This window comes from Ranitomeya imitator, chromosome 3, assembly GCF_032444005.1.
Source record: "Ranitomeya imitator isolate aRanImi1 chromosome 3, aRanImi1.pri, whole genome shotgun sequence".
Lineage (NCBI taxonomy): Eukaryota > Metazoa > Chordata > Amphibia > Anura > Dendrobatidae > Ranitomeya > Ranitomeya imitator.
In genome coordinates, this window is record NC_091284.1 from 457,150,862 (window position 1) to 457,177,431 (window position 26,570).

The 26,570-nt window shown below is 40.5% G+C and overlaps 1 protein-coding gene across 1 annotated transcript in view; it reads right to left on the minus strand.

Annotated features, from left to right (window-relative positions):
• GALNT17 (polypeptide N-acetylgalactosaminyltransferase 17) overlaps positions 1-26,570 on the minus strand; it is a 935,232-nt gene that overhangs the window by 674,062 nt on the left and 234,600 nt on the right. Inside the window, exon 2 of the mRNA XM_069757424.1 lies at positions 21,279-21,462. Coding sequence (XP_069613525.1) covers positions 21,279-21,462 — 184 coding nt within the window. The remainder of the gene's footprint in view (positions 1-21,278; positions 21,463-26,570) is intronic.

Genomic DNA, 26,570 nt, shown 5'->3' on the forward strand with positions numbered 1-26,570 from the left:
TTCCACTCCAAGGTGTTCTCCAGGTTGCCTTTCCTGAGCTTCAATCTTCATGCTCTCGTTTAGTAGTTGTTGGAAACTACGCTGCATTAGGCCTACAAATTGGGTATGGGGTGTAGAGAGATGGTGTGTTCCACTCCAAGGTGTTCTCCAGGTTGCCTTTCCTGAGCTTCTATCTTCAGGCTCTCATTAAATTGTGGTTAAATGGAACAACTGCATTTGGCGTACTAGTTGGTTTGGGGCCTACTATCGATGTCTGCCACTCTTTGCTGTTCTCCTCCACTGAACAAAGCTGTGCCGCCTGTTTACTACGGTTGCCAATTTTGAACTGCATTTCGACTACTTACTGATTTGGGCCTACTCTCTGTGTCAGCCTCTCATTCCAGTTGTCCTCCACTGCAATGCCCCCTGGTTAGTCCTGTGTTAACAATTTTGAACTGCATTTAGCCAACTTTATTCTTTGGGCCTATATCTGTGTTTCCTCCTCATCCTGCCCATTGCCCAGCCAGTGATAGATGAGTCTGCTGGTACATTGACCCATAACGCAAAATTCCCCGTGCACGCTACACAGCAAGATTGTGACCCTGCTGAAAGTCAGGTTCCTCTTCCCGCATACCATACCACCTTACACGGGGACAAAGAGGAAGGTGCAGATAAAAGTGCAGGTTCCTTCATCAGGTGGGGGGAGGAATACTAGTTGGCGATGTCACTGGCACAGGGCCTCTCATAGTACGCAAAAGTGTTGCTGCCGGTGGGAGGCGCCCCCGCCGTGCAAACACACCGCTGTACTTTGAGGGGCCCTGTGCCAGTGCCAATGCCAACGAGTGGGCCCCCCCTGCTTGCTCAGGATCACAGCACTTGCAAAGTTTAAATACTTACCTCTCCCTGCTCCACTGCCGTGACGTGGTCCAGATTTACTGGGCCCACTAATTACTTGAACCAGCCCTACCCCCCACAACTTTAGCCAAATGACCCCCAATTTCAAATGCCTTCAAATTATTATAAGGTACCGTATATACTCGAGTATAAGCCGACCCGAGTATAAGCCGACCCCCCTAATTTTGCCACAAAAAACTGGGAAAACTTATTGACTCGAGTATAAGCCTAGGGTGGAAATGCAGCATTTACCGGTGAATTTCAAAAATAAAAATAGATCATTATTTCCCCATAGCTGTGCCATATAGTGCTCTACACCGTTCATTATTTCCCCATAGCTGTGCCCCATATAGTGCTCTGCACCGTTCATTGTGCCCCATAGCTGTGCCATATACGGTGCTCTGCACCGTTCATTGTGCCCCATTGCTGTGCCATATACGGTGCTCTGCACCGTTCATTGTGCCCCATTGCTGTGCCATATACAGTGCTCTGCACCGTTCATTGTGCCCCATATCTGTGCCCATATACGGTGCTCTGCTCCGTTCATTGTGCCCCATTGCTGTGCCATATACGGTGCTCTGCACCGTTCATTGTGCCCCATATCTGTGCCCATATACGGTGCTCTGCTCCGTTCATTGTGCCCCATTGCTGTGCCATATACGGTGCTCTGCACCGTTCATTGTGCCCCATATCTGTGCCCATATACGGTGCTCTGCACCGTTCATTGTGCCCCATTGCTGTGCCATATACGGTGCTCTGCACCGTTCATTGTGCCCCATTGCTGTGCCATATACGGTGCTTTGCACCGTTCATTGTGCCCCATTGCTGTGCCATATACGGTGCTCTGCACCGTTCATTGTGCCCCATAGAAATCTCTGCCGCCGCTGCTGCAATAAAAAAAAAAACCACATACTCACCTCCCTTGATTGCAGCTCCCGGCGTCTCGTTCCGGCGCCTCCATCTTCCCGGCGTCTCTGCTCTGACTGATCAGGCAGAGGGCGCCGCGCACACTGTATGCGTCATCGCGCCCTCTGCCTGAACAGTCAGAGCGCAGACGCCGGGAAGATGGAGGCGCCGGCCGGGAAGATGGAGCGGCGCCCGGCGGCTGGAACGAGGACAGGTGAATATGCTATACTTACCTAGTCCTGGCGATCCTCGCGCTGTCCCTCTGCCTGGTCTTCGGTGCCGCAGCTCTTCCTGTCAGCGGTCACCGGCACCGCTGATTAGAGGAATGAATAGGCGGCTCCGCCCCTATGGGAGGTGGAGCCGCTTATTCATATCTCTAATGAGCGGTCCCACGTGACCGCTGAAGAGGGGAAGAAGCTGCAGCACAGAAGCCCGTGGGACGGCAGGGACAGCGCGAGGATCGCTGGGACTAGGTAAGTATACCTCAGCGCCCTCACCCCCTCACCCGCCGACCCTGCCACCCACATTGACTCGAGTATAAGCCGAGAGGGGCACTTTCAGCCCAAAAATTTGGGCTGAAAATCTCGGCTTATACTCGAGTATATACGGTAAATTACGATTGACAAGCTTCTTTAACAAGAATGGATGTTTTTGCCATTAAAATGGGCAGTGTAGGTGTTTTCCTGGCCTCCACTCACTGCCGACTATGCTCCCCCATTGACTTGCATTGGGTTTCGTGTTTCGGGCGATACCCGACTTTTCGCGATAATCGGCCGATTCCACTCGACTCGACTTCTAAGATAGTCGGGTTTCGCGAAACACGGCTCGACTCTAAAAAGGTCAAGGTCGCTCAACCCTATTGATAACTATTTAAATATTAATTGCCAATCAACTTTATTCACTTCAGAGCCCAGATATAAAAGGGTTATTCCCAGAATAATAATGTTGTCTTGTAATAATGTACACATTCATTTCTGCCAATCAAACTCAGTTTTTCATCTACCTAATTTTACACATTTCACCCCTCCAGGATGCCCCTCCATAATGATTTTATGCTCCAGTTGACATTGGAACAGCCCTGGTTTAGTTCTATACTCTTGGTTGATCATGTGCAGTATAGTCTCTTTTAACAGGCTATCTGCCAGCATAGCTCTGCTCTGGTCTTGTCTAAAATGGAGCTGCTCTTGAGAGGGATGATGTAATGGTAAGGAGTGGGATGTCTTTTGTTACAGAGCAGAGCTTTAACTAGGAAGCAGTGGTTTGCTTGTGTTTTGGTAACTAAGAGGAGAAATAAACTTTAGGATTGGGCTCTATATAGAGGGGCTGAGAGAAGAAATATGAAAGGAGTGCAATACTGCAGGATGATGCTGTATATAGAAGGTATTAGAGGGGCTAAGCTGTATTTGTTGCCTGTTGCTGATTTATCAGTAATGTGAAACTCCAAATGCAGCTCTGTTAATGTATGTGATAGAAGATAACCCTCTGATACATACAACGGAGCAACATTTGAAGTTTGACATTAGTCTGTCACTTGAGAAGCATTTGAAGTTTCACATTGATTTCATCACTGATCTGTCAGCAGCAGGAAACAAACAAAGCTCTGGTCTGCAATGCCTAGCCACTACAAGCAGAGGAGTGCAGTAGAGTTGAGCTTTGCTGGAAATGAGCTAACAAGGATGTAAAACCACATTGGCAGCTATGCTGATGTAGATGGCATAAGAAAAGAAAAGGAGAACAAATCCGACCATTAAAGTCCCAATACATTAGAATAGTGCATCAACAGTATATTTTATTTGAATCGGGTGATAATCAATAGGATAACAAAGCAATGCCTAAAAGCAGTATATCAAATATATAATAAAAACAAGGGGCGCACATCCAGATAGGTGTAAATCAATATCCAGAGGAAAGAAATGTATGTACAATTTAATATAAAACAGATAGTATAAGGTCCATGCAAGTTGGCATAATGTAAGTAGCATCCATAGATGTTGTAGATAATGTAGATGGCAGAATATAAAATCGGCCAGCCAGGGAAATATAAAGAAGCAGAGACTGCAAAGAGGCAAAAGTTGAATTGTACACTAAGATTAGCTTGATGATAACTCGAGAGATAGAACTATTCAGGAGCACATGGGAGAGCAAGGAAGGATCTGCTGCACTGAAGTGAAGCAAGTGCTACTGGAAAATGTAGCTTTAGCAGATAAGAGAAGGACAATCCTATCAGCTGTATGAAGCTTGATGCACACAGGGGTTAATGATTAAAAAAGACAGTATAACAAGCTAAAAAGTTAAGTTGGGCTTAGTCTATATATTAACAATAAGTATGTATTTACTGTGCTTTGTGAAAAATAATGCAACTATGGGAATAGCCCTTTAATTCAACTGTGCGTTATATCTAAATTGTAATTTACATGCATGCCAAAAATGTTTTGATAGTAAACCTTTATTTATGGTTTATTAATACACACAAGTAATAGTGTATCACCTATTTTCCCCATATGTAAACGGCATACGATTTTCCCAATCTGGATACTTTTTCCCAGCAAAGAGGTGGACGAGGGCTTAGCATGCATTTACTGTATATGCCGTGAATATGGCGTTAATGTCCAAGATGGAAATACTTTTTTTTAGATCTTTTATTTGCTTTATTAACTCTTGATATAGTTAAAGGTTTTTAAACACTGGCTAGTAAAGAATCAAGACAGCCAAAACTTTAATTATTTCAAACTTCTTCATTTATAGAGCAATTTAACATAACAATGATTTCCTCCAATTTAATGCAGTCATGCCTGCTATTTCAATTTCAATAGTTTGCTTAACAGTAGGTGAAAAAAAAAACACTGTGAAGCATAAAGTCTAATAAAAGGACTGCCTTTTTACACATCTAGATAGAATGCAAGCACCAGAAGACACAGCTGTGATTTCCATTTAGCCAGCTTCTTGTCTCTGGATCAGTAACAAATATTTTTCATCCAACCATAACAAATGCTTATTATATCTATCAATAACTCTTCTATTTCAGTTGATTTTTTACATATCTTCACACTCCCATGAGTTCATATGAACCAAATGAGCCAAATGAATAGAAAATGGTATAGAATATTTTGCCACTGTCAATAATATAATAAATTGGGCTCTTTAATCAGTTCAGCAACCCATGAAACTGAAAAGTTCTGACAATAGAAAGTACTAGAAAAAATTAACCATTCATTGGAAAAATCAATGTTGCAGATAATGGAGGCGATTTATTGTACTATTATTGTCTCAAAATTAAAAAGGTACCAGGCAGGCAGAAGCTGCACCAAAATTATCAGCGTGTGGTTTAGTTGTGTCATAGGTGAAGCACATCTTTCTAGATGTATTTAGCAATTATCTTCCTTATACAATTTCTTGGTTGTCTTAGTTGCTGTTTTGGGGCATCTTGGATACTTTTCTCCTCCTTACCTTTGACAGACATACTTTGTGCCAGAATATTGTTCAAAATGATGACGCATTTTAGGATTCAAATTAGTCACTGTATTTTTCTAAACAATTTTGAAAACTAGTCCACAGCATATTCATCCTCAGTTCACAGCACATTCTGAGGAAAGAACCATCAAGCTCAGGTGATGCAGACAGTTAGGTTACATTCACACGTTCATTATTTGGTCAGTATTTCATAACCGTATTTATAAACCAAAATCAGAGGAAAAGTATGATACAATCATGTGCACCACTTCTACATTTTTCACCCACTCCTCGTTTTGACTTACAAATACTGATGTAAAATACTGACCAAATACTGAGCATGTGAAAAAAGTCTTTGAAGTATAATTATATAGTGGTAGTTACAACACTAACTCCAGCCATACAGAAAAAAAATTCTTAAAATTGTTTCAGAATTTTAGAAATTTAAGGGTCTGTTTACCTGCTGGCAGTCGTTTAATAGCCTGTTTACTCAGGTCAACCTGACATGAGGAAAAACGTGATTACAATGGTCTTTTGAGAATGATGATCTTTTGTGCAGCACAAAATATTGTGTCATCCAACAAATGAGTTATTGTCAGCTTGCTTCACCTTTTCTTAAATCAGTGTACCTGACAACACTCAATCACAATAATCATGTAAATATGCCCTTAGAGTTGCATTATGTTTTGTCAGGAAGTTCCAAGAGACCAATAAGATATGTTACAAAAGTAACAGGCTTTGAAGTAGATGAGAATGGACAAAAGAAGGTGGTCAGTAATGGTGAACACTGCGGAGAAAAGAGAAGGCCATTGCTTTGAATATGGGCTTGATGAAAACCAAGGAGAGTTGAAAGATAGTTGGAAGAGAACATTAAAAGGTAATTTCCATATTACAATGAGATAGTTTATTACTAGGATATGTTATTAATTTATTGTCATATCTCCTCCAGATCTGCTCTTACGACATCTGGTTCTATTATCATGCACCTCTGTATTCATCTGTGGGCATGGCTGGCGATGGAGATGTCAGGACAAGAAACTTTGAGTTTCACAGGCTTTGTTCAACCACAAAGAATAGGGTAGCTGGGACCTGTATTGACATCCAGTCTGGCAGAATTGCTGTGTGTTCTATCCATCTGGAGCAATCAGCTAACTGCTTTGGCCAATGGGTCAGCACAACACCCTACTATTCTCCCAGCTTACTGTTGAGAGCTTATATAACCTCAAAAAATATTCATCAGACCAATTTAAATAATCAATAATATTGATTAATATTGATTAATAATGCAATAATAGGTCACCCCCACTTTCCACACTTATAGAAACATACAGATCATTAACACCCAGAAACTTATGAAGATCTTGCAGTCCTCATTGGCCCCAATCTCCTCCATCTCATGTCCTGATTCTGCTCTGAAGCATTACAATGAAACCCTGCAAAGTGCTCTGGATGAAGCTGCACCTCCTATACATAAAACAACTCAGCACAGATGGCAACAACCGTGGCACACACTGCAAACACATTTCCTGCAGAGGTGCTCCAGGTGCGCCGAACGTCTGTGGAGAAAATCTAATCTACCCAAAGATTTCATACATTATAAGTTCATGCTAAAAACATACAACTCTGCCCTTCACCTCTCCAAACAAACCTATTTCAACACCCTCATCACCTCGCTGTCCAATAACCCTAAACGTCTCTTTGACACTTTCCAGTCTCTACTCAACCCAAGAGTGCAGGCCCCAACCATGGATCTCCGCGCTGACGTTCTGGCCAATAACTTCAAAGAAAAAATTGACCACATTCGACAGGAAATCATCTCCCAATCTCTTCATACCATGCACTGTCCTCCCTCCCCTACTGCATCTAGTTCACTCTCTGACTTTGAACCAGTTACAGAAGAAGTAATCAGGCTCCTTGCATCTTCTCACCCAACCACTTGCACCAGTGACCCCATTCCATCACATCTCCTCCAGTCCCTTTACCCGGCTGTCACCTCTCACCTAACAAAAATATTCAACCTTTCTCTCACTTCCGGTATTTTTCCATCCTCATTTAAGCATGCCATCAAACATCCATTACTTCAAAAACCATCCCTCGATCAAAACTGTGCCGCCAATTATAGACCTGTCTCTAATCTTCCCTTCATCTCTAAACTCCTCGAACGCCTGGTCCACTCCTGTCTTACCCGCTATCTCTCAGATAACTCTCTTCTTGACCCTCTTCAATCTGGTTTCCGCTCTTTACACTCTACTGAAACTGCCCTCACTAAAGACTCTAATGACCTACTAACAGCTAAATCTAATGGTCACTACTCCATGCTAATTCTCTTGGATCTCTCCGCAGCATTCGACACTGTGGATCATCAGCTCCTCCTCACTACGCTCTGCTCCATCTGCCTCAAGGACACCATTCTCTCCTGGTTCTCCTCCTATCTCTCTGACCGTTCCTTCACTGTATCTTTTGCTGGTTCCTCCTCCTCTCACCTTCCCCTTACTGTTGGGGTTCCTCAAGGATCAGTCCTAGGCCCCCTCCTCTTCTCTTTGTATACCGCCCCTATTGGACAAACAATCAGTAGATTTGGTTTCCAGTACCATCGCTATGCTGACGACACCCAATTATACACTTCTTCTCCTGATATCACGCCTGCCTTTTTAGTAAACACCACTGATTGTCTTACCGCTGTCTCTACTATCATGTCCTCCCTCTATCTGAAACTGAACCTGTCAAAAACTGAACTCCTCATGTTTTCTCCCTCTATTAACCTACCTTTGCCTGACATTGCCATCTCCGTGTGCGGGTCCACCATTACTCCAAAGCAACATGCCCGCTGCCTTGGGGTCATACTTGATTCACCCCCCCACATCCGATCACTGTCTCGCTCTTCTTATCTGCATCTCAAAAACATTTCTAGAATTCTCCCTTTTCTTACTTTCGACTCTGCAAAAACTCTTACTGTTTCACTTATTCATTCTCGTCTGGACTATTGTACTCTCTACTAATTGGCCTCCCTCTTACAAAACTTTCCCCGCTCCAATCTGTCCTGAATGCTGCAGCCAGGATCCTATTCCTCACCAACCGTTTCACCGATGCCTCTACCTTGTGCCAGTCATTATACTGGTTACCCATCCACTCAAGAATCCAGTACAAAACTACTACCCTCACAGAGCACTCCATGGCTCAGCACCACCCTACATCTCCTCCCTGGTCTCAGTCTACCACCCTACCCGTGCCCTCCGCTCCGCTAATGACCTCAGGTTAGCATCCTCAATAATCAGAACCTCCCATTCCCGTCTCCAAGACTTTACATGTGCTGCGCCGATTCTTTGGAATGCACTACCTAGGTTAATACGATTAATCCCCAATCCCCACAGTTTTAAGCGTGCCCTAAAAACTCATTTGTTCAGATTGGCCTACCACATCAACGCATTAACCTAACTATCCCTGTGTGGCCCATTCAAAAAAAACAAAAAAACAAAAACATAATCAGGTTCCTCGCAACATGTTCTCATACACTTTATGCAGTTATTAGCCCTCTGTCTGTACTGCTACATATTAGGCAGTTAACTGGTTCATGCAGCTTTACATGAACACCTGAGCCTTACACTATGGCTGGTCCGAATAACTGTCTATTGTCTGTACAAGTCCCCTCTATAATTTGTAAAGCGCTGTGGAATATGTTGGCGCTATATAAATAAAATTATTATTATTATTATTATTATTTAGACATAAAAATATCACCATATCACTTCATAAAAATGGAAACTTTATTGATACTAATAAAAACATTTTTAATTTATTAAAAAATAAAATTAAAATAATTATACACGAAATATGGGGGTGAACCATAAAAACTATGTATGCACAGGGCAGGGCATACTGAAACTGATTGGCACAAAATCAAATAAATGGCAATCTGTGTACTTAATCAATGTGCACAGTATACATATACACAAATCATACTAAAAATAACATAATTTATTAGCAAAAAAATGTCATTCATTAAGCATAATAAAAGTGCGAAGTGCTAATAAATATAAATAGAACCAACAAATTCAAAATCAAAAAGGATTAGTGCAAAACAAAAAAACAAAAAACAAAATATCTTGTGCAAAGTGCATCAATATAATAGATAAATATTAGTGCCTGAAACCACAATAATTTATACCAGGACCAAAATAATTTGTACCATATAAAAAGTGTATAGAGCAAGTGCCACAGAAAAATAACCACAATGCCAACCAGTGTCAGGACGCCACTGCCCTGAATACACCACTCCAATGCCCGTTTCGCTTTCCGCTTCGTCAGGGAGTCAGGCACTAATATTTATTTATTATATTGAAGCACTTTGCACAAGATATTTTTTTTTTTTTTTTTTGTTTTGCACTAATCCTTTTTGATATGTATTTTCACTGGATTGTATGAATTTGTTGGTTCTATTTATATTTATTAGCACTTCACACTTTTATTATGGTTAATGAATGAAATTTGTTTGCTAATAAATTATGTTATTTTTAGTATAATTTGTGTATATGTATACTATGCACATTGATTAAGTACACAGATGCCCTGTGCATACATAGTTTTTGTGGTTGACCCCCATATTTCGTATATAATTATTTTAATTTTATTTTTTAATAAATTAAAATTTTTTTTATCAATATCAATAAAGTTTCCATTTTTATGAAGTGATATGGTGATATTTTTATGTCTAAATAAAATATTATTGATTATTTAAATTGGTCTGATGAATATTTTTTGAGGTTATATATTTTGGTTGTATTCATTGACTATATAAAATTATTATTCTGGTATTTCTTTTCTGTATAGGAGTCTACTGTTGAGAGCTGCCGGAGATATTATTATCATCTCTGGTTCACATCTCTTGTCCAGTCTGTTTAGCTTGTGTTACTCCTGTTTTAATCTTGACTTGCTTAATGATGATTTTTCTGCCCTCTGATTTTGTCTGCACTCGTGTTTCTGACCCAGTTACCCAAAAGCTCCTGTGTGTCTGAACCACTAGCCAACAGCATTCTCATGGACCCAACCCAGGTGTCCTTGCATAAATCCAGATCACTGCACAGAAATGTGAAGGCTAGGACAAACCCTGGAAATTACTAAGTGGAGGGGCTAGTGTCAAGCCTGTCTATGATAGTCATATTTAATGTGCCAGATAACCACAAACATTGCCGCTGTTATATTTATAATTGAGAAAAGTCAAACCTCTAGACAGTAACAATAAAAAGGGGTTCAACTCAGCTCTGTATCTGTTTTTCTCTGCTCAGAAGCAACATAAACTAGCCTCTCATTCCTAAGATCGGTGGTTGAATTTGTCAAGTTTTTAAAAAAAATTTTATTTCAACACGCTGAATCCAACTTTTACTTACAGTAAATGAACACAGTTGAACAATATCATTATTTTTTATGATTCATTCAAATAGAATGTAACTTGACATAACAAGAGAAATGCCAACAAATGAGACAAATTTAGATAGTAGAAATTAAATGAAAACATTTGCCAAAAAGCTGTCATATACAGTATGTCCCTTCAAGTTCTATCATTAAATGTAATTTCAATGTGGCAACTGCGAAAATTTAGATTAGGTAAGCACAGAATATATTTAAAGGTTAAGGAAGATACAACGGTCTTATTCCATATTCTCTAAAAATAGATTAAAAAATCATGGAAAATTTCAAACGTATTGCTGAGGCTAAAATATGTAAAATGTATGGACTGTTTTCTAGGTTCAAAAAAACAGAGATCTAAAGCAGAAACCCTGTAAATTAAAGTACTTAAATACGTATTTGCGTGTATTAAAGTATATATGCACCTTTTTATGTGAGTCTTGGTTCAGTGTTACAGTTACCTCCAAGCTGTAGGTCAAAGGGACATGATACTTGGAAAAGTACCATAGGTCTTTTGTTTGAGCAATATGGTGGCTCAGTGGTTAGCACTGTTGCTTTGCTGTGCCGTAATCCTAGGTTCAAATCCCACCCATGACAACATTTGATAGGAGTTTGTATGTATGTTCTCCATGTGTTTGTATGGATTTCCTCTGGGTACTCTGGTTTCCTCCTTCAGATTGTGAGTCCCAATGGGGACAGAGATGATAATGTCTGTAAAGTGCTGTGAGTAAAAATAAATAAAAACTAGTTCTTGACCTCCACTAATGATACTATTACTTACTGAATCTCTAATATCGGTCAAAGTATGAGATATGTTTTTCTGCACGATGTCAATCTCAAGGTCATTTCTGGCAGAAAATTAGTGTTTATGGTAGAAGTTAATGAGTTAACTAATGTAAGTCTTCAAGCATGGCTTAAGTATGAAGAGAGCATTTTTTATCTATTGTATTTCTTAACATATGCAAATCGCTAAATAAGATCTAATTTAAACAGCTTTATCAAAACACAGGTTTTCCTTGCCATTTACGTACCTTGCTATGCACCTGTGCTGTTACTTTGTTGTAGAATCTGTGGGGAACTTGGTGGGGATTGGTAATGAGCAAATATGCCAACATTCAATTTTGCATTAAAAAGAGAGCTGTGGATATTCCACGCTGCTTTTAGGTAGAATGGTAGATCTAGGCAAACACAAATAGGTTTGTGGCCTTTTATTTTGTCTACGCATTTCGAAGTGTCAACAAATTTGAAACGCGTAGACAAAATAAAAAGACGCGAACCTATTTGTGTGTGCCTGGATCTAATATTTTACCTACCAGCAGAACAGAAAAATCCCAAACTACCTTTTTATGTAAAATTATTGTTCTGAGAACCCGTGGACCTGCAGCAGCTGGGATTTGATGCCTTGGTATCATTGTGTGAACATAACCTTATCAGGTTAGCATAGCTTTTTGAAATCTTTAATTGTCAACTGGATAAAACCCTCTTGCACTTTTTTTCCCTAGTTTTCGGCAACATTCAAATTTGTTCAATTCACTGAAATTGAACAGTTACATTCAAGTTGCATCATTTTTTTCCCTCAGTATAAGGTACATATTGTTAAAAAAATACAAAATTAATACTCATCTATCTTTGGCCCTCTCTTTTCCATATGTAGTCATTGCTGGAAACACTGGAAAAGATGGTCAGAGAGGAAAATGCAACAGGATGCTTGACGAGATAACCAGTTAATTGGGAGCAACAGATGAAGGCTGTAGAGAGGTGACTTTAAAGTTTTAAATGTTTAATATGATCTGGAGTCTGGACATCATGTGAGGCATAGTCAATAACTAGGCTTCATGTGATGTCATGATGCCTAAAAAAGAGAGTCTGGATGCCTGAAGAGATAACTGGATCAGAGAGAATAACATGTGAGGCCAGTTTATTATATTTACATTTTTACACCTTTTGGGCCCTATAGATCCAACAAAATCGCAGCTGTGCTGTATTTTGCTGGATTTGGGCTGTCAAATCCCAAATTTTGGGGAAGATTTAAACCAAAGTTGATTTGCTTTAAATCGATTTGCTTATCTCTATCTATGTTGCACATTGCCCAGTCTATCTGCATACCTGGCTGATTAGCCAATCTAATCTCCCAGCTGGTCAGCCAATCTAGAACAGGTAACCTTGCTGGTCAGAGCACTGGGTGCTTTATTTTAAACCCTTTCCAATCTGTGACACAGCGTATGCGTCATGAAAGTCGGTGCCAATCCGACTTGTGACGCATATGCTGTGTCGCAGAATGATCGCATCCCTGCTGGTCGGGTGAAAGGGTTAACTGTAATTTCACCCGACCTACAGGAACAGAGGGAGTGGTACTTCAGCCCAAGGGGGGTGGCTTTGCCCCCATGTGGCTACGATCGCTCTGATTGGCTGTTGAAAGTGAAAAAGCCAATCAAAGCAATTTGTAATAGTTCACCAGTCAAACTTGCTGAAATATTACAATCCAGCCATGGCCGATGCTGCAATATCATCGGCCATGGCTGTAGACCCCGATCCACCCCCGCCACCGACTGACAGCAGCGATCTGTCGCCGCTGTCAGCCCTCCTCTCCCCTCCATCCTGTCCTCCTCCCCCCGTCCTGTCCTCCGTCCCCCCCGCTGTCTGATCCCACCCCCTCTGTGCCTCCCGAGTCCTGGCATCCCTCCTGATGCCAGCGGTCTTTAGCAATGGGTGCCGCCATCTTCCAAAATGGCAGGAGCATACGCAGTGCACCCGCCGAATCTGCGGACTGGCAGATTCATTCATTCCCGAGGTACATTAAAAAAAGTAAAAAAAATAGTAACCCCCCTTTATCACCCCCAAAGGTAGGGAAAAATAATAAAATAAAGAAAATATATTTGTTTTTATTTTTCCACTAGGGTTAGGATTAGGGCTAGGGATAGGGGTAGGGTTAGGGCTAGGGTTAGGGTTCGAACTAGGGTTAGGGTTCGAACTAGGGTTAGGGATAGAACTAGGGCTAGGGTTGCAATTAGGGTTAGGGTTAGAATTATGGTTAGGGTTGGAATTAGGGTATGTGGACATGGTGCGGATTTGGCTGCGGATCCGCAGCGGATTGGCAGCTGCGGATTCGCAGCAGTTTTCCATGCGTTGCACAGTACCATGTAAACCTATGGAATACCAAATCTGCTGTGCCCATGGTGCGGAAAATACCGCATGGAAACGCTGAGTTGTATATTCCGCAGCATGTCAATTCTTTTGCGGATTCCGCAGCTTTTTACACCTGCTCCTCAATAGGAATCCGCAGGTGTAAAACCGCAGGAAATCCATAGGTAAAACACAGTGTGTTTTACCTGCGGACTTTTCAAAGACGGTGCAGAAAAATCCACACACAAATCCCCAACGTGGGCACATAGCCTTAGGGATAGGGTTGGAATTAGAGTTAGGGTTGGGATCAGAGTTGGGGTTGGAATTAGGGTTAAGAGTAGGGTTAGGGGTATGTTGGGGTTAGGGTTAGGATTATGCTTAGGGTTGGGATTAGGGGTGTGATGGGGTTAGGGTTGTGATTAGGGTTATGCTTAGGGTTGGAAATTGGGTTAGCGGTGTGTTGGGGTTAGTGTTGGAGTTAGAATTGAGGGTTTCCACTGTTTAGGCACATCAGGGGGTCCCAACCGTGTCATGGGGCCACCATTGATTCCAGCCAATCTTGCGTTCAAAAAGTCAAATGGTGCTCCCTCCCTTCCGAGCCCCGACGTGTGCCCAAACAGTAGTTTACCCAAATATGCCCATATGGGGCATCAACATACTCAGGAAAATTTGCAGAACTTTGGGGGTCTAATTTCTCCTGTTACCCTTGGGAAAATAAAAAATCGGGGGCTAAAAATTTATTTTGGTGGGGAAAAATTTTTTATTTTCACGGCTCTACGTTATAAAATTCTGTGAAGCACTTGGGAGTTCAAAGTGCTCACCTCACATCGAGATAAGTTCCTTGGGGGTCTATTTTCCAAAATGTGGTCACTTGTGGGGCACATCAGGGGTTCTCCAAATGTAACATGATGTCCGTTGACCATTCCATAAAGTCTGCATTTTAAAACATCACTACTTCCCTTCCGAGCCCCGACGTGTGCCCAAATAGTGGTTTACCCCCACATATGGGGCACCAGCATACTCAGGACAAACTGGAAAACAACTTTTGAGGCCCAATTTCTCCTGTTACCCTTGTGAAAATAAACAATTGTGGACTAAAAATATCAATTTTGAGGAAAAGAAAAAGATTTTTATTTTCACGGCTCTGCGTTATAAACTTCTGTGAAGCACTGTGCTCATTACACATCAAGATAAGTTCCTTGAGGGGTCTAGTTTCCAAAATGGGGTCACTTGTGGGGGGTTTCTACTGTTTAGGCACATCAGGGGCTCTGCAAACGTAACATGACGCCCGCAGACCATTGTATCAAAGTCTGCATTCCAAAACACCACTACTTCCCTTCCGAGCACCGACATGTGCCCAAACAGTGCTTCCCCCCACATATGGGGTATCAGTGTACTCAGGACAAACTGGGCAACAACTTTTGGGGTCCAATTTCTCTTGTTACCCTTGTGAAAATAAAAAATTGCTTGCCAAAAAATAATTTTTGAGGAAAGAAAAATTATTTTTTTATTTTCACGGCTCTGCGTTATAAACTTCTGTGAAGCACTTGGGGGTTCAAAGTGGTCACCACACATCTAGATAAGTTCCTCGGTGGGTCTAGTTTCCAAAATGGGGTCACTTGTGGGGGTTTCTACTGTTTAGGCACATCAGGGCCTCTGCAAACGCGACATGATGTCCACTAACAATTGGAGCTAATTTTTAATTCAAAAAGTCAAATGGCGCTCCTTCCCTTCCGAGCCCTGCCGTGTGCCCAAACAGTGGTTTACCCCCACATGTGAGGTGTTGGTGTACTCAGGAGAAATTGACCAATACATTTTTAGGATCCATTTTATCCTGTTGCCCATGTGGAAATGAACAAATTGAGGCTCAAATTTGTGAAGCACCTGGGGGCTCAAAGTGCTCACTTTGCATCTAGATAAGCTCCTTGGGGGGTCTAGTTTCCAAAATGGGGTCACGTGTAGGGGAACTCCAATCTTTAGGTACACAGGGGCTCTCCAAATGCAACATGGTGTCCGCTAAAGATTGGAGCCAATTTTTCATTGTAAAAGTCAAATGGCGCTCCTTCCCTTCCGAGCCCTGTCGTGCACCCAAACAGTGGTTCCTCCCCCACATATGGGGAATCGGCGTACTGAGGACAAATTGTACAATGACTTTTGGGGTTTAGTTTCTTCTTTTACCCTTGGGAAAATAAAAAAAATTGTTGCTAAATGATCATTTTTGTGACTAAAAAGCGAAATGTTAAATTTTTTCCTTCCACGTTGCTTCTGCTGCTGTGAAGCACCTGAAGGGTTAATAAACTTCTTGAATGTGGTTTTGAGCACCTTGAGGGGTGCAGTTTTTAGAATGGTGTCACTTTGGGGTATTTTCAGCCATATAGATCCCTCAAACTGACTTCAAATGTGAGGTGGTCCCTAAAAAAATGGTTTTGTAAATTTTGTTGTAAAAATGAGAAATCGCTGGTCAAATTTTAACTCTTATAACTTCCTAGCAAAATAAAATTTTATTTCCAAAATTGTGCTGATGTAAAGTAGACATGTGAGTAATGTTATTTATTAACTATTTTGTGTCACATAGCTCTCTAGTTTAACAGAATAAAAATTATTCTAAATAAACACAAAAATTATCGACCTAAATTTACCACTAACATGAAGCCCAATATGTCACGAAAAACAATCTCAGAACCACTAGGATCCGTTGAAGCGTTCCTGAGTTATTACCTCATAAATGGATACTGGTCAGAATTGCAAAAAATGGCCAGGTCATTAAGGTCAAAATAGGCTGGGTCATGAAGGGGTTAATCTCAATTTGTGCATATCTGTACCAGTTAGTATTTTAGGTTTTGCATTATATCTGGAGTCTCCCTTTCTCTGTATATTTATTGTTGACTTCTGTCTTGTTTGACTTCTCTTTTGCTTGGTTAGCTGAGATTTGTTGTGTAACTGCTGGATATTGACCTTGGTTTGTTTCTGGCCTGTGTTTTGCTTTATCCCATACATTGATGTCTGGTTGCCTAATTTGTGTATATGACCCAGCTTTACTTCTGACTGTGTCTTGCTGATCAGCTATAAAGCACTTGTCAGATGACTACTTCAAGATTCGTCACCTTGGGACTCCAAGTGGCAATGCAAACTGATGCTTTCCTCACCTTACTGGTAAACAAAGCCATAACACTTTATAAAAAAAAACATTAAGACAAGCTGGGGAGACGTCTGAACGCAATATATTACATTCAGAAGGAATTGTCATCATATAAAAGCAGTATGCTTACTTTTCTGTAAAGGTTTTGTTTAAAACTAACTTTGATAGGTGCTTCTTAAGAAAGACCTTTTCAACTGTGTATTACAGTGGGGCAAAAAAGTATTTAGTCAGTCAGCAATAGTGCAAGTTCCACCACTTAAAAAGATGAGAGGCGTCTGGAATTTACATCATAGGTAGACCTCAACTATGGGAGACAAACTGAGAAAAAAAAATCCAGAAAATCACATTGTCTGTTTTTTTAACAATTTATTTGCATATTATGGTGGAAAATAAGTATTTGGTCAGAAACAAACAATCAAGATTTCTGGCTCTCACAGACCTGTAACTTCTTCTTTAAGAGTCTCCTCTTTCCTCCACTCATTACCTGTAGTAATGGCACCTGTTTAAACTTGTTATCAGTATAAAAAGACACCTGTGCACACCCTCAAACAGTCTGACTCCAAACTCCACTATGGTGAAGACCAAAGAGCTGTCAAAGGACACCAGAAACAAAATTGTAGCCCTGCACCAGGCTGGGAAGACTGAATCTGCAATAGCCAACCAGCTTGGAGTGAAGAAATCAACAGTGGGAGCAATAATTAGAAAATGGAAGACATACAAGACCACTGATAATCTCCCTCGATCTGGGGCTCCACGCAAAATCCCACCCCGTGGGGTCAGAATGATCACAAGAACAATGAGCAAAAATCCCAGAACCACGCGGGGGGACCTAGTGAATGAACTGCAGAGAGCTGGGACTAATGTAACAAGGCCTACCATAAGTAACACACTACGCCACCATGGACTCAGATCCCGCAGTGCCAGACGTGTCCCACTGCTTAAGCCAGTACATGTCCGGGCCCGTCTGAAGTTTGCTAGAGAGCATTTGGATGATCCAGAGGAGTTTTGGGAGAATGTCCTATGGTGTGATGAAATCAAACTGGAACTGTTTGGTAGAAACACAACTTGTCGTGTTTGGAGGAAAAAGAATACTGAGTTGCATCCATCAAACACCATACCTACTGTAAAGCATGGTGGTGGAAACATCATGCTTTGGGGCTGTTTCTCTGCAAAGGGGCCAGGACGACTGATCCGGGTACATGAAAGAATGAATGGGGCCATGTATCATGAGATTTTGAGTGCAAACCTCCTTCCATCAGCAAGGGCATTGAAGATGAAACGTGGCTGGGTCTTTCAACATGACAATGATCCAAAGCACACCGCCAGGGCAACGAAGGAGTGGCTTCGTAAGAAGCATTTCAAGGTCCTGGAGTGGCCTAGCCAGTCTCCAGATCTCAACCCTATAGAAAACCTTTGGAGGGAGTTGAAAGTCCATGTTGCCAAGCGAAAAGCCAAAAACATCACTGCTCTAGAGGAGCTCTGCATGGAGGAATGGGCCAACATACCAACAACAGTGTGTGGCAACCTTGTGAAGACTTACAGAAAACGTTTGACCTCTGTCATTGCCAACAAAGGATATATTACAAAGTATTGAGATGAAATTTTGTTTCTGACCAAATACTTATTTTCCACCATAATATGCAAATAAATTGTTAAAAAAACAGACAATGTGATTTTCTGGATTTTTTTTTCTCAGTTTGTCTCCCATATTTGAGGCCTACCTATGATGTAAATTACAGACGCCTCTCATCTTTTTAAGTGGTGGAACTTGCACTATTGCTGACTGACTAAATACTTTTTTGCCCCACTGTATAATGTTAAGGAAACTTTTATGAAGCCAAATATTTCTCATAAAAGATAAAAGCTTATTCAGTCAGAAGAAAATGGAAAATGATTTAGTAACCAGAATCTTACAATAATTATCTACAAACTGCTAGGTCATATGTATTAATAAATACTCACTGCTCGGAAGAACAGAATCTAGCAGATGTAACAGTTCCGTATGATTATGGCTTATTGTACCCAGTAAGATAAATTACTAAGATGAGAGCAAATCAATGATATACAGTAAAAAGTTTGTAACTTTTGCAATTCATGCATTTTTATTGTACAGTTTTCATATGAGTTTTATGTACTGATGATCACTTGTGAGATTTCAAGTCTTTTTTCAATTCTTTTGGTTTACAGTAAAACAACAATCAGATGCTTGTCACACCATTAAACAACAATTATTTTTAAAAGATTTAATCAATGACATTTGAGTGATTTTTTTGCTGATCATTTGATCGCTGCGTGTATTTACACTGGAGGACTTTTGCTTGATTCACTGTTTTTTTTAACAATAACAGTAATACAATTGAGTAAAAGGCCTTCCAGTCATTTATACTAACACTAGCATAGCCCCCATACACTTTAGATAACTGCCAAATAGAGATTGGTGGACACCTGGATGTTCGGGTCTGGTGTGTTTGGCCGAACGGTTACAAAATGTTAAACATTCCCTGGACCCGAACCCCATTCACTTGAATGGGGGACGGAACATCCAGTGTTTGAACTCACCTCAATGAAATTCACCTGGTGAACTGCGGTGAACTCGCCTCTGCAACGTGAGACTTTCTCACTATGCTAGCGGGGATCTCATTGAGGTTACCGCAGTTCAGCCTGGCTGGGAATGCAGCTTCAGTGACTGTCAGTAATCTTGATGATGTCACCGCTAATCACTGATGCTGCCTTCGCAGCAGTTCATTCACCAGTGGTTCTGAGCCTGGATGGTCGCATTTTAGCACTATCCAGGTTGAAAACTATTTATCCCTCAGACATGGATTATGGTGTGGGACTGAATGATGGATAGGTGAGTGAAATTGTTGTTTCTTTTTTTTTTCATTACAGGAGACAAGGTATTTAATGGAATTAGGTATTAGGTAAGTATGACTGTGTTTGTTATCTTTAAATAAAAAAGTAAGTGTGTGTTATTTCAAATAATTTATTCCGGCTGTCTATATTTACTACATTATATAACTATTGAATTAGTAATGGATAGGTGTCTTATAGACCTCTGTACATTGTTAATCTCTGGGCTTGATGTCACCTGACAATACATAGGTGACTCCAAACCCACAAATATGAACCCCACTTGCCACTGCTACAGGGCAAGTGGAAAGAGCTGGGCAAAGCGCCAGAATTGGTGCATCTAATAGATGCGCCTTTTCTGGGCAGTGGCTGTTTTTTGGCTGGGGGGGCTAATATTTATGGCCCCTTGCCAGCCTGAGAAAACCAGACCCAGCTATCTGCTTTAGCAAGGCTGGTTGTCAAAACTGTGGAAACCCCACATCGTTTTTTTAAATAATTTATTTAAATAATTTAAAAAAACAGTGTGAGAACCCATCTATACTTCATAACCAACCTTGATGACGCTGACAGTTGAGGGTTGCCGCCCCCAGGTATCAGTTTTGACTGATTTACTGATTATCAAAAATACAGGGAAACCCACACCATTTAAAAAAAAAATGTATTTAAAGTGCAGGCACCGGCTGATGAATATGCCATCAGCCGCTCCTGCTCTCACTGTTATTAGCGGCAGCAGGCACAGACCGATGGGAGCAGTAAACCCCTCAGCCCATGCCAGTGACTAGAGGTAAACTTTATACCTCTGATCACAGTTGCAGGCTCACGCTGATTTTACCACCAATCAGAAGTAGTGTTTTCTGCACTGTCATGCACATGACAGCATGACAAACACCCAGTGTTTGGGGAAGCTGACCCCGAGCAGTAACATAGACCTCCTGGTAAAGTCCATGCTCTGTGTCTGAACCCGAACCATAGGTGTTCACCGATCTCTAGTCTCAATTAATAGTAACTCATAGTATTAAAAGTCTCTGTTTGATTAATCCCTAGAAGATAATCAACTCATGGAGGAATATCAGTACTGTTTTCGATGGGAAAATGGCTGTAAAGAAATGCTGAAGCCTCCAAAAATCTATGTACCATACATGTGATACTTTCATTTGTCAAGTGCTACAAAATGAGGGCTGTTTGTAGCACAGGCTCTGTAGAAGCCTAGGGTCAAGCAGCGTTATTTTTCAAGTGAAATTGAGCAATGTCACATTGCAACATTACATGTAATGAGTCACAAATTTTTCCAAATGAGTTGGATTTCCTGTCACAAAATTGCACAGATTTTCTTGGTGGTGACTGGTGACTTATTTGAGAAATGCTGTAGAACAACATATGTCGTCGTATAGCCCCAAAGGGACACCTTCCATTATTAATTTAGAGCTCTTGAATATGACTCCCTTATCTTTTAAAGTTACAAGAGATTGTATAAGCAAAATAACTACTTGTGTGCGCAACAGTATTCAAAAGTACTGTAGTTACTTTTACATACTTAGTTGGTCGATAGTCGGGTATTGCCCGATCCAGTGAAATTTTCTCACTGAGGTAGGAATTGTAACCATATTTTTCATGTGGTCCTTTGGCTTTCTCTTCTTCTTCAGGAGATAATGTAGCTGGAAGTCCACCTTTTCCCCGACCACCATATCCTTCAATAAGCCCAAGTGATTTCGATAAACCTAAAAAGAAGCAAAGTCAGTTATTACTTTAAATATTCTGCGCTGCATTGGAATTAAACATTTCTATTTTGAATCTAATGTATTATATTTTCTAGCACATATTTATCAGATTTATATATTTATTGAATATTCCCATCTAAACTTATTATTAAACCTAATATATTTTTCTTTCTTTTTGCATTAGCTTAATATAGCATATCATTTACTTTAGAATACACTGTATAATACAAATGGACTAAGTTGCTACTTACAATTAAAATGACATATTTTCATCATCTCTGAATCAAGTTAAAATGCTAAAAACAATCTGATACCCTATAACATAATGGATACTTCCCTTTAGAGACTAATTTCATAATATTATCGCTTAATATATTGTCTATCTTGCTAAGAGTTTGCATTTTCTGAATGGTCTGAAAGTAATGCAAATCAGATGTTTTAGCTAGAAGCTATGTGCCTTTGTGCAGCCATGTCGAAAAAATCTCACTAATTTGTTGTGATAATCCCTTTAGCTTATAAAGTTGTATATCTATTAAGCAGTAATGATGTGCTAATGTAAATGAATGTACCAATAACATAAAACCATTTGATAAGGCTATATAGAAAATGAAAAAAAGCAGAAAAAGTTTTGGAGCAATATGTGCTTAAATCATTACATTAAAAAACATTGGATCTCATGGTTGGATAGAAAGACAGCACAAAGGGTTGTTTAATTGACAGTGTTCCTCTTTCCCATTTCTTATCACCCATTTGATTGTCAGAAGTTATGCCAAAATCCATATATCTACAGAATCTGCTAGGGATAAAAAAAAAATTCAGCCAACTAGTAAGACATTCTACAAAGATATGGTACATTTGAAGTAATTCGCATTCTCACTTATTTAAAATTCTTGTTTAACCTTTGTCCGGCTGAGTAGGTACAATTGTAGACGGCTGAAATTTCGTGACATCTCTGCAGCTTTGGTCCAGAATATATTGGCCAAATTTCAATAAAATATATATGAAGGTACAATTGTACCTCTGCAGCCTGTTAGCGTTGTAAAATTATGCAGCCTGACGAAGGTTAACCTGTTTTTCATAAACTCAAAGTTCCCCCTATTTACCAAAATCCCTAGAAGTAGAGTAATTATTCTTTTAAAATTTGGCGCAAGGCTGCCATTCAACGGGCTTATCACCAATTTTCCAGATATTTTTTCTGGATCCAAATTTTGCAATATATTTCTAGGTCCCTTCTACCCAGGTAACAGTTAATCAGAGCAATAAATGTACAGTATTATGCACACTAGAATCAATAAATCTTTGTAGATAAAAGGCCAAGTGGACCAATGTCTACCCACATAATAGATAAAGATATGTACAAAAAGTGACAATGTCCAATAGTGACAAAATAATACAGGCAAGGCACATGACAGTGAATAAAGAAGCAATCAGGACATTTAATCACTGTAAAGTGATTTGCCTGTATTATTTTGTCATTACTGGACATTGTGATATTTTGTACGTACCTTTACCTATTTTGTCGGTAGACAATGGTCCACTTGGTCCTTTATCTACATAGATATGTTGATTCTAGTGTACTTAATGCTTTACATTTAATGATTTTACTACATGTTGCCTGAGTAAATGGAATTTTTATGTCTCATACTCCCTTCATTATTTTATTTTATCATATCTTTTTTTCACAGTGTAACTAAGAAAGGTTATAATTTTTACTTCGGCTTTATTGCTTCTGTTTTTGTTTGAATGCTCTAATTTTTTTTTAAAGTGCCCATATATTTTGGCTTTAGGTAGGTTTTTTAAATATTTCTAGGATATTACAAAAGGAAACAGCTATTATTTGCAACTTTATTAAAAATGCATCATAACCATCTACATTCATCAGAAAGAATAGACAGGACTTCTTTGGCAGAATAGAGTATATAATCCTACTGTTCAGAATAATTCATGGACAACATTATTTACTGTATGGTGGAATCCAGCTTCAAAACAGAGGTTCTACAGCGGCTCAATGATAGCAGTATGATCTCCTATGGTAATGTAGTATGAGACATGACAACTAGTCCATTGCTTTGTCTCTGAATAACTCTAAAATACGTTAGCCCCATTTCAAGATTGTTGTAATTCTCGATCTGTCCTCTGCTTTCGACACAGTCGACCACCTCCTACTGCTACAGATTCTTTCTTCCCTTGGCATCAAAGGCTTTGCCCTGTCCTGGATTGCCTCATACCTTTCCGACCGCACATTTACCGTTTCCCACTCACACATTACCTCCTCACCCTGCCCCCTCTCTGTTGGAGTCCCTCAAGGCTCTGTCCCACGGCCTCTATTTTTTTCCATCTATACCCTTGGCCTAGGACAAGTCATAAAGTCCCATGGCTTCCAGTACCACCTATATGCGGACGATACTCAGATCTACCTCTTTGGCTCAGATGTCGCCTCTCTTCTGTCCAGAATCCCGAAGTGTCTGTCAGACATATCCTCCTTCTTCAACTCTCGCTTCCTAAAACTCAATGTAGATAAAACCGAACTCATCATTTTTCCCCATCTCGCGTATCCCCCATACCTGAACTATCTATTATAGTAAACAGCATCACGCTCTCTCCCGCACCTGAAATCCCCTGCCTCGGGGTAACTCTTGATTCTGCCCTGTCCTTCAAACCGCACGTCCAAACCCTTGCCACCTCCTGTCACCTCCAACTCAAAAATATTGCCAGAATTCATCCCTTCCTCTGCCCGCAATCTACTAAAACTCTTGTGCATGTCCTCATCATCTCACGCCTCGATTACTGCAACACCCTCCTCTGTGGCCTCCCCGCTAACTCCCTTGCACCACTCCAGTCTGTCCTCAACTCTGCTGCTCGGCTAATCCACCTCTCTCCTCGCTACTCCCCTGCTTCACCCCTCTGCAAATCCCTCCACTGGCTCCCAATTCCCCAACGAATCCAGTTCAAACTACTAACACTGATCTACAAAGCCATCCACAACCTGTCCCCTCCCTATATCTCTGAACTAATCTCCCACTATCTTCCCTCACGCAATCTTCGATCCTCCCAAGACCTCCTTCTCTCCTCCACACTAATTCGTTCCTCACACAACCGCCTCCAAAATTTCTCCCACCACCCTCGGGTCCTTCAGACGGAACCTGAAAACCCATTTCTTCAGGAAAGCCTACAGCCTGCAATAACCATTCTGCCGCCTCACCAACCGCCCGAGCTGCCACCATGTCACCGACCACCCGAGCTGCCGCCACGTCACCGATCACCTGAGCTGCTGCCACGTCACCAAATACTCAAGCTGCCGCCACGTCACCGACCACCCAAGCTGCTGCCATGGCCACCCGAGCTGCCACCTCACCACCACCAGTGCTGCAGCACACCAACCTCCTGTCTCTTCCCCACTATCCTGAAGAATGTAAGTCCGCAAGGAAAGGGTCATCTCCCCTCAGTACCAGTCTGTCACTGTAAATTTGTTTACTGTTAACGATATTTATAACCCTGTATGTAACCCCTTTTCACATGTACAGCACCATGGAATTAACGGTGCTATATAAATAAATAAATAATAATAACAATAATAATAATTGAGCTTAGGCCTACTAGATGCCCGTTCACCTCAAAGTTTGGTTCCACGGATCAAGGTAACATCAATTATGTATGCTAATAACCTTTAATATGCTCTCTCTCAGGGTTCTTAGCTTGTCACTAATGCTTCAATGGACATATACAAATACATCCCTCATATAGAGATGCTATAGGCTCACAGATTGCTAGAATGAATAGTGAGAGGTTCAACTAGAACAATGTAATGAGTATAAATTATTGTTTAGAACTGTCTGTAGGTAAGTTAGCCTGCCGAACTATATTTATACTTGTACAAACTCATACAGGAATTGTCTATTTTAACAGTGTTATCATGCTTGGAACATGATTTTGTTGCATGTACTAATACATAAGTTCTACAGGTTCTGGGTGGAGGATTGATCTCCTCCTTTGAGATGCATTGCCTGCTTGTTAGTGGACGACATTGCTTTTCTGATCCAATTATTAACATTGATGGAGAGGCATGTGACCAGATCAGTCCAGATAAATACACTACACATGGCAATCAACGTACGGCGGCTGTTGAATAGGACTTATTACAAGATGATTTACAAGAGAGAAAAACCTGTAGTGCTTATATATTAATAAGCAACAAATCTGGTAAAATAAAGTAGACAACTTTAAATCTGGTTTGCACATGGAAAAGACACATTTGTGAGCGCTCATTAAAATGTTCTTTTCTTGTTCTCTTATCCAGAGTCATAGTAGATTCTCCTGGAAGTACAACTGTCTCAGTCAAGTAATTGTGCTCACTTAATATTACAGATCTAAAAGAATTATTAATTTGAACACTAATTTGAACATGGTACAGAGAATAATATATATATAGCCAGTTCAATTATTTCTAATAAGAATTGATAGTTTGATTGTACCTTGCTCAAGATGGAGCTTAATCATTTTTCAAACACATCAGATAGATTCCTCAAATTACAATATATTTACTGACAACGTTCCCTTTGTGCTGCTTTTCTATATCTGACGGACTGAATGGAAATTAAGCAAAAAAATATTAGTTTTTTTTTTTACTAAAGCCATAATCACAATTGCAATGTTTCACACTATGGAAAAACAAGTCACCATGTAACCTTCACAAAACATTCAGTATGGTCACACATTTTCCAATGGTAATTTCTGACCGTTTTCTCCATAAAAAAACTGAACTTGCGACACAGTTGTAGTAATCACTCCATGACTTGCTAGTGATACTGTATTCCCTTGGAGGCCCTGGCCTTATGTGAACCTATTAGAGATGGTGTGATGGATCTTGTGATGGATCCATATAGGTGCTGCAACTAAAGCTGACTGGTGTTGGGAGATATAGGCAAGCTCCAGTGCTCCCAGCCAGCTTCAAAGCAGAAGAAAAGAGCTTGTAAGCACTGTATGTTGACAACAGTGGTGGTCAGTCACCTACGCAACGCACTGTAAACAAAGCAAAATATTATAATTTAGCACCTTAGTGACTGGGCCAATTTTTAAAAATATTACATGTGCCATTTTATGTGGAAATA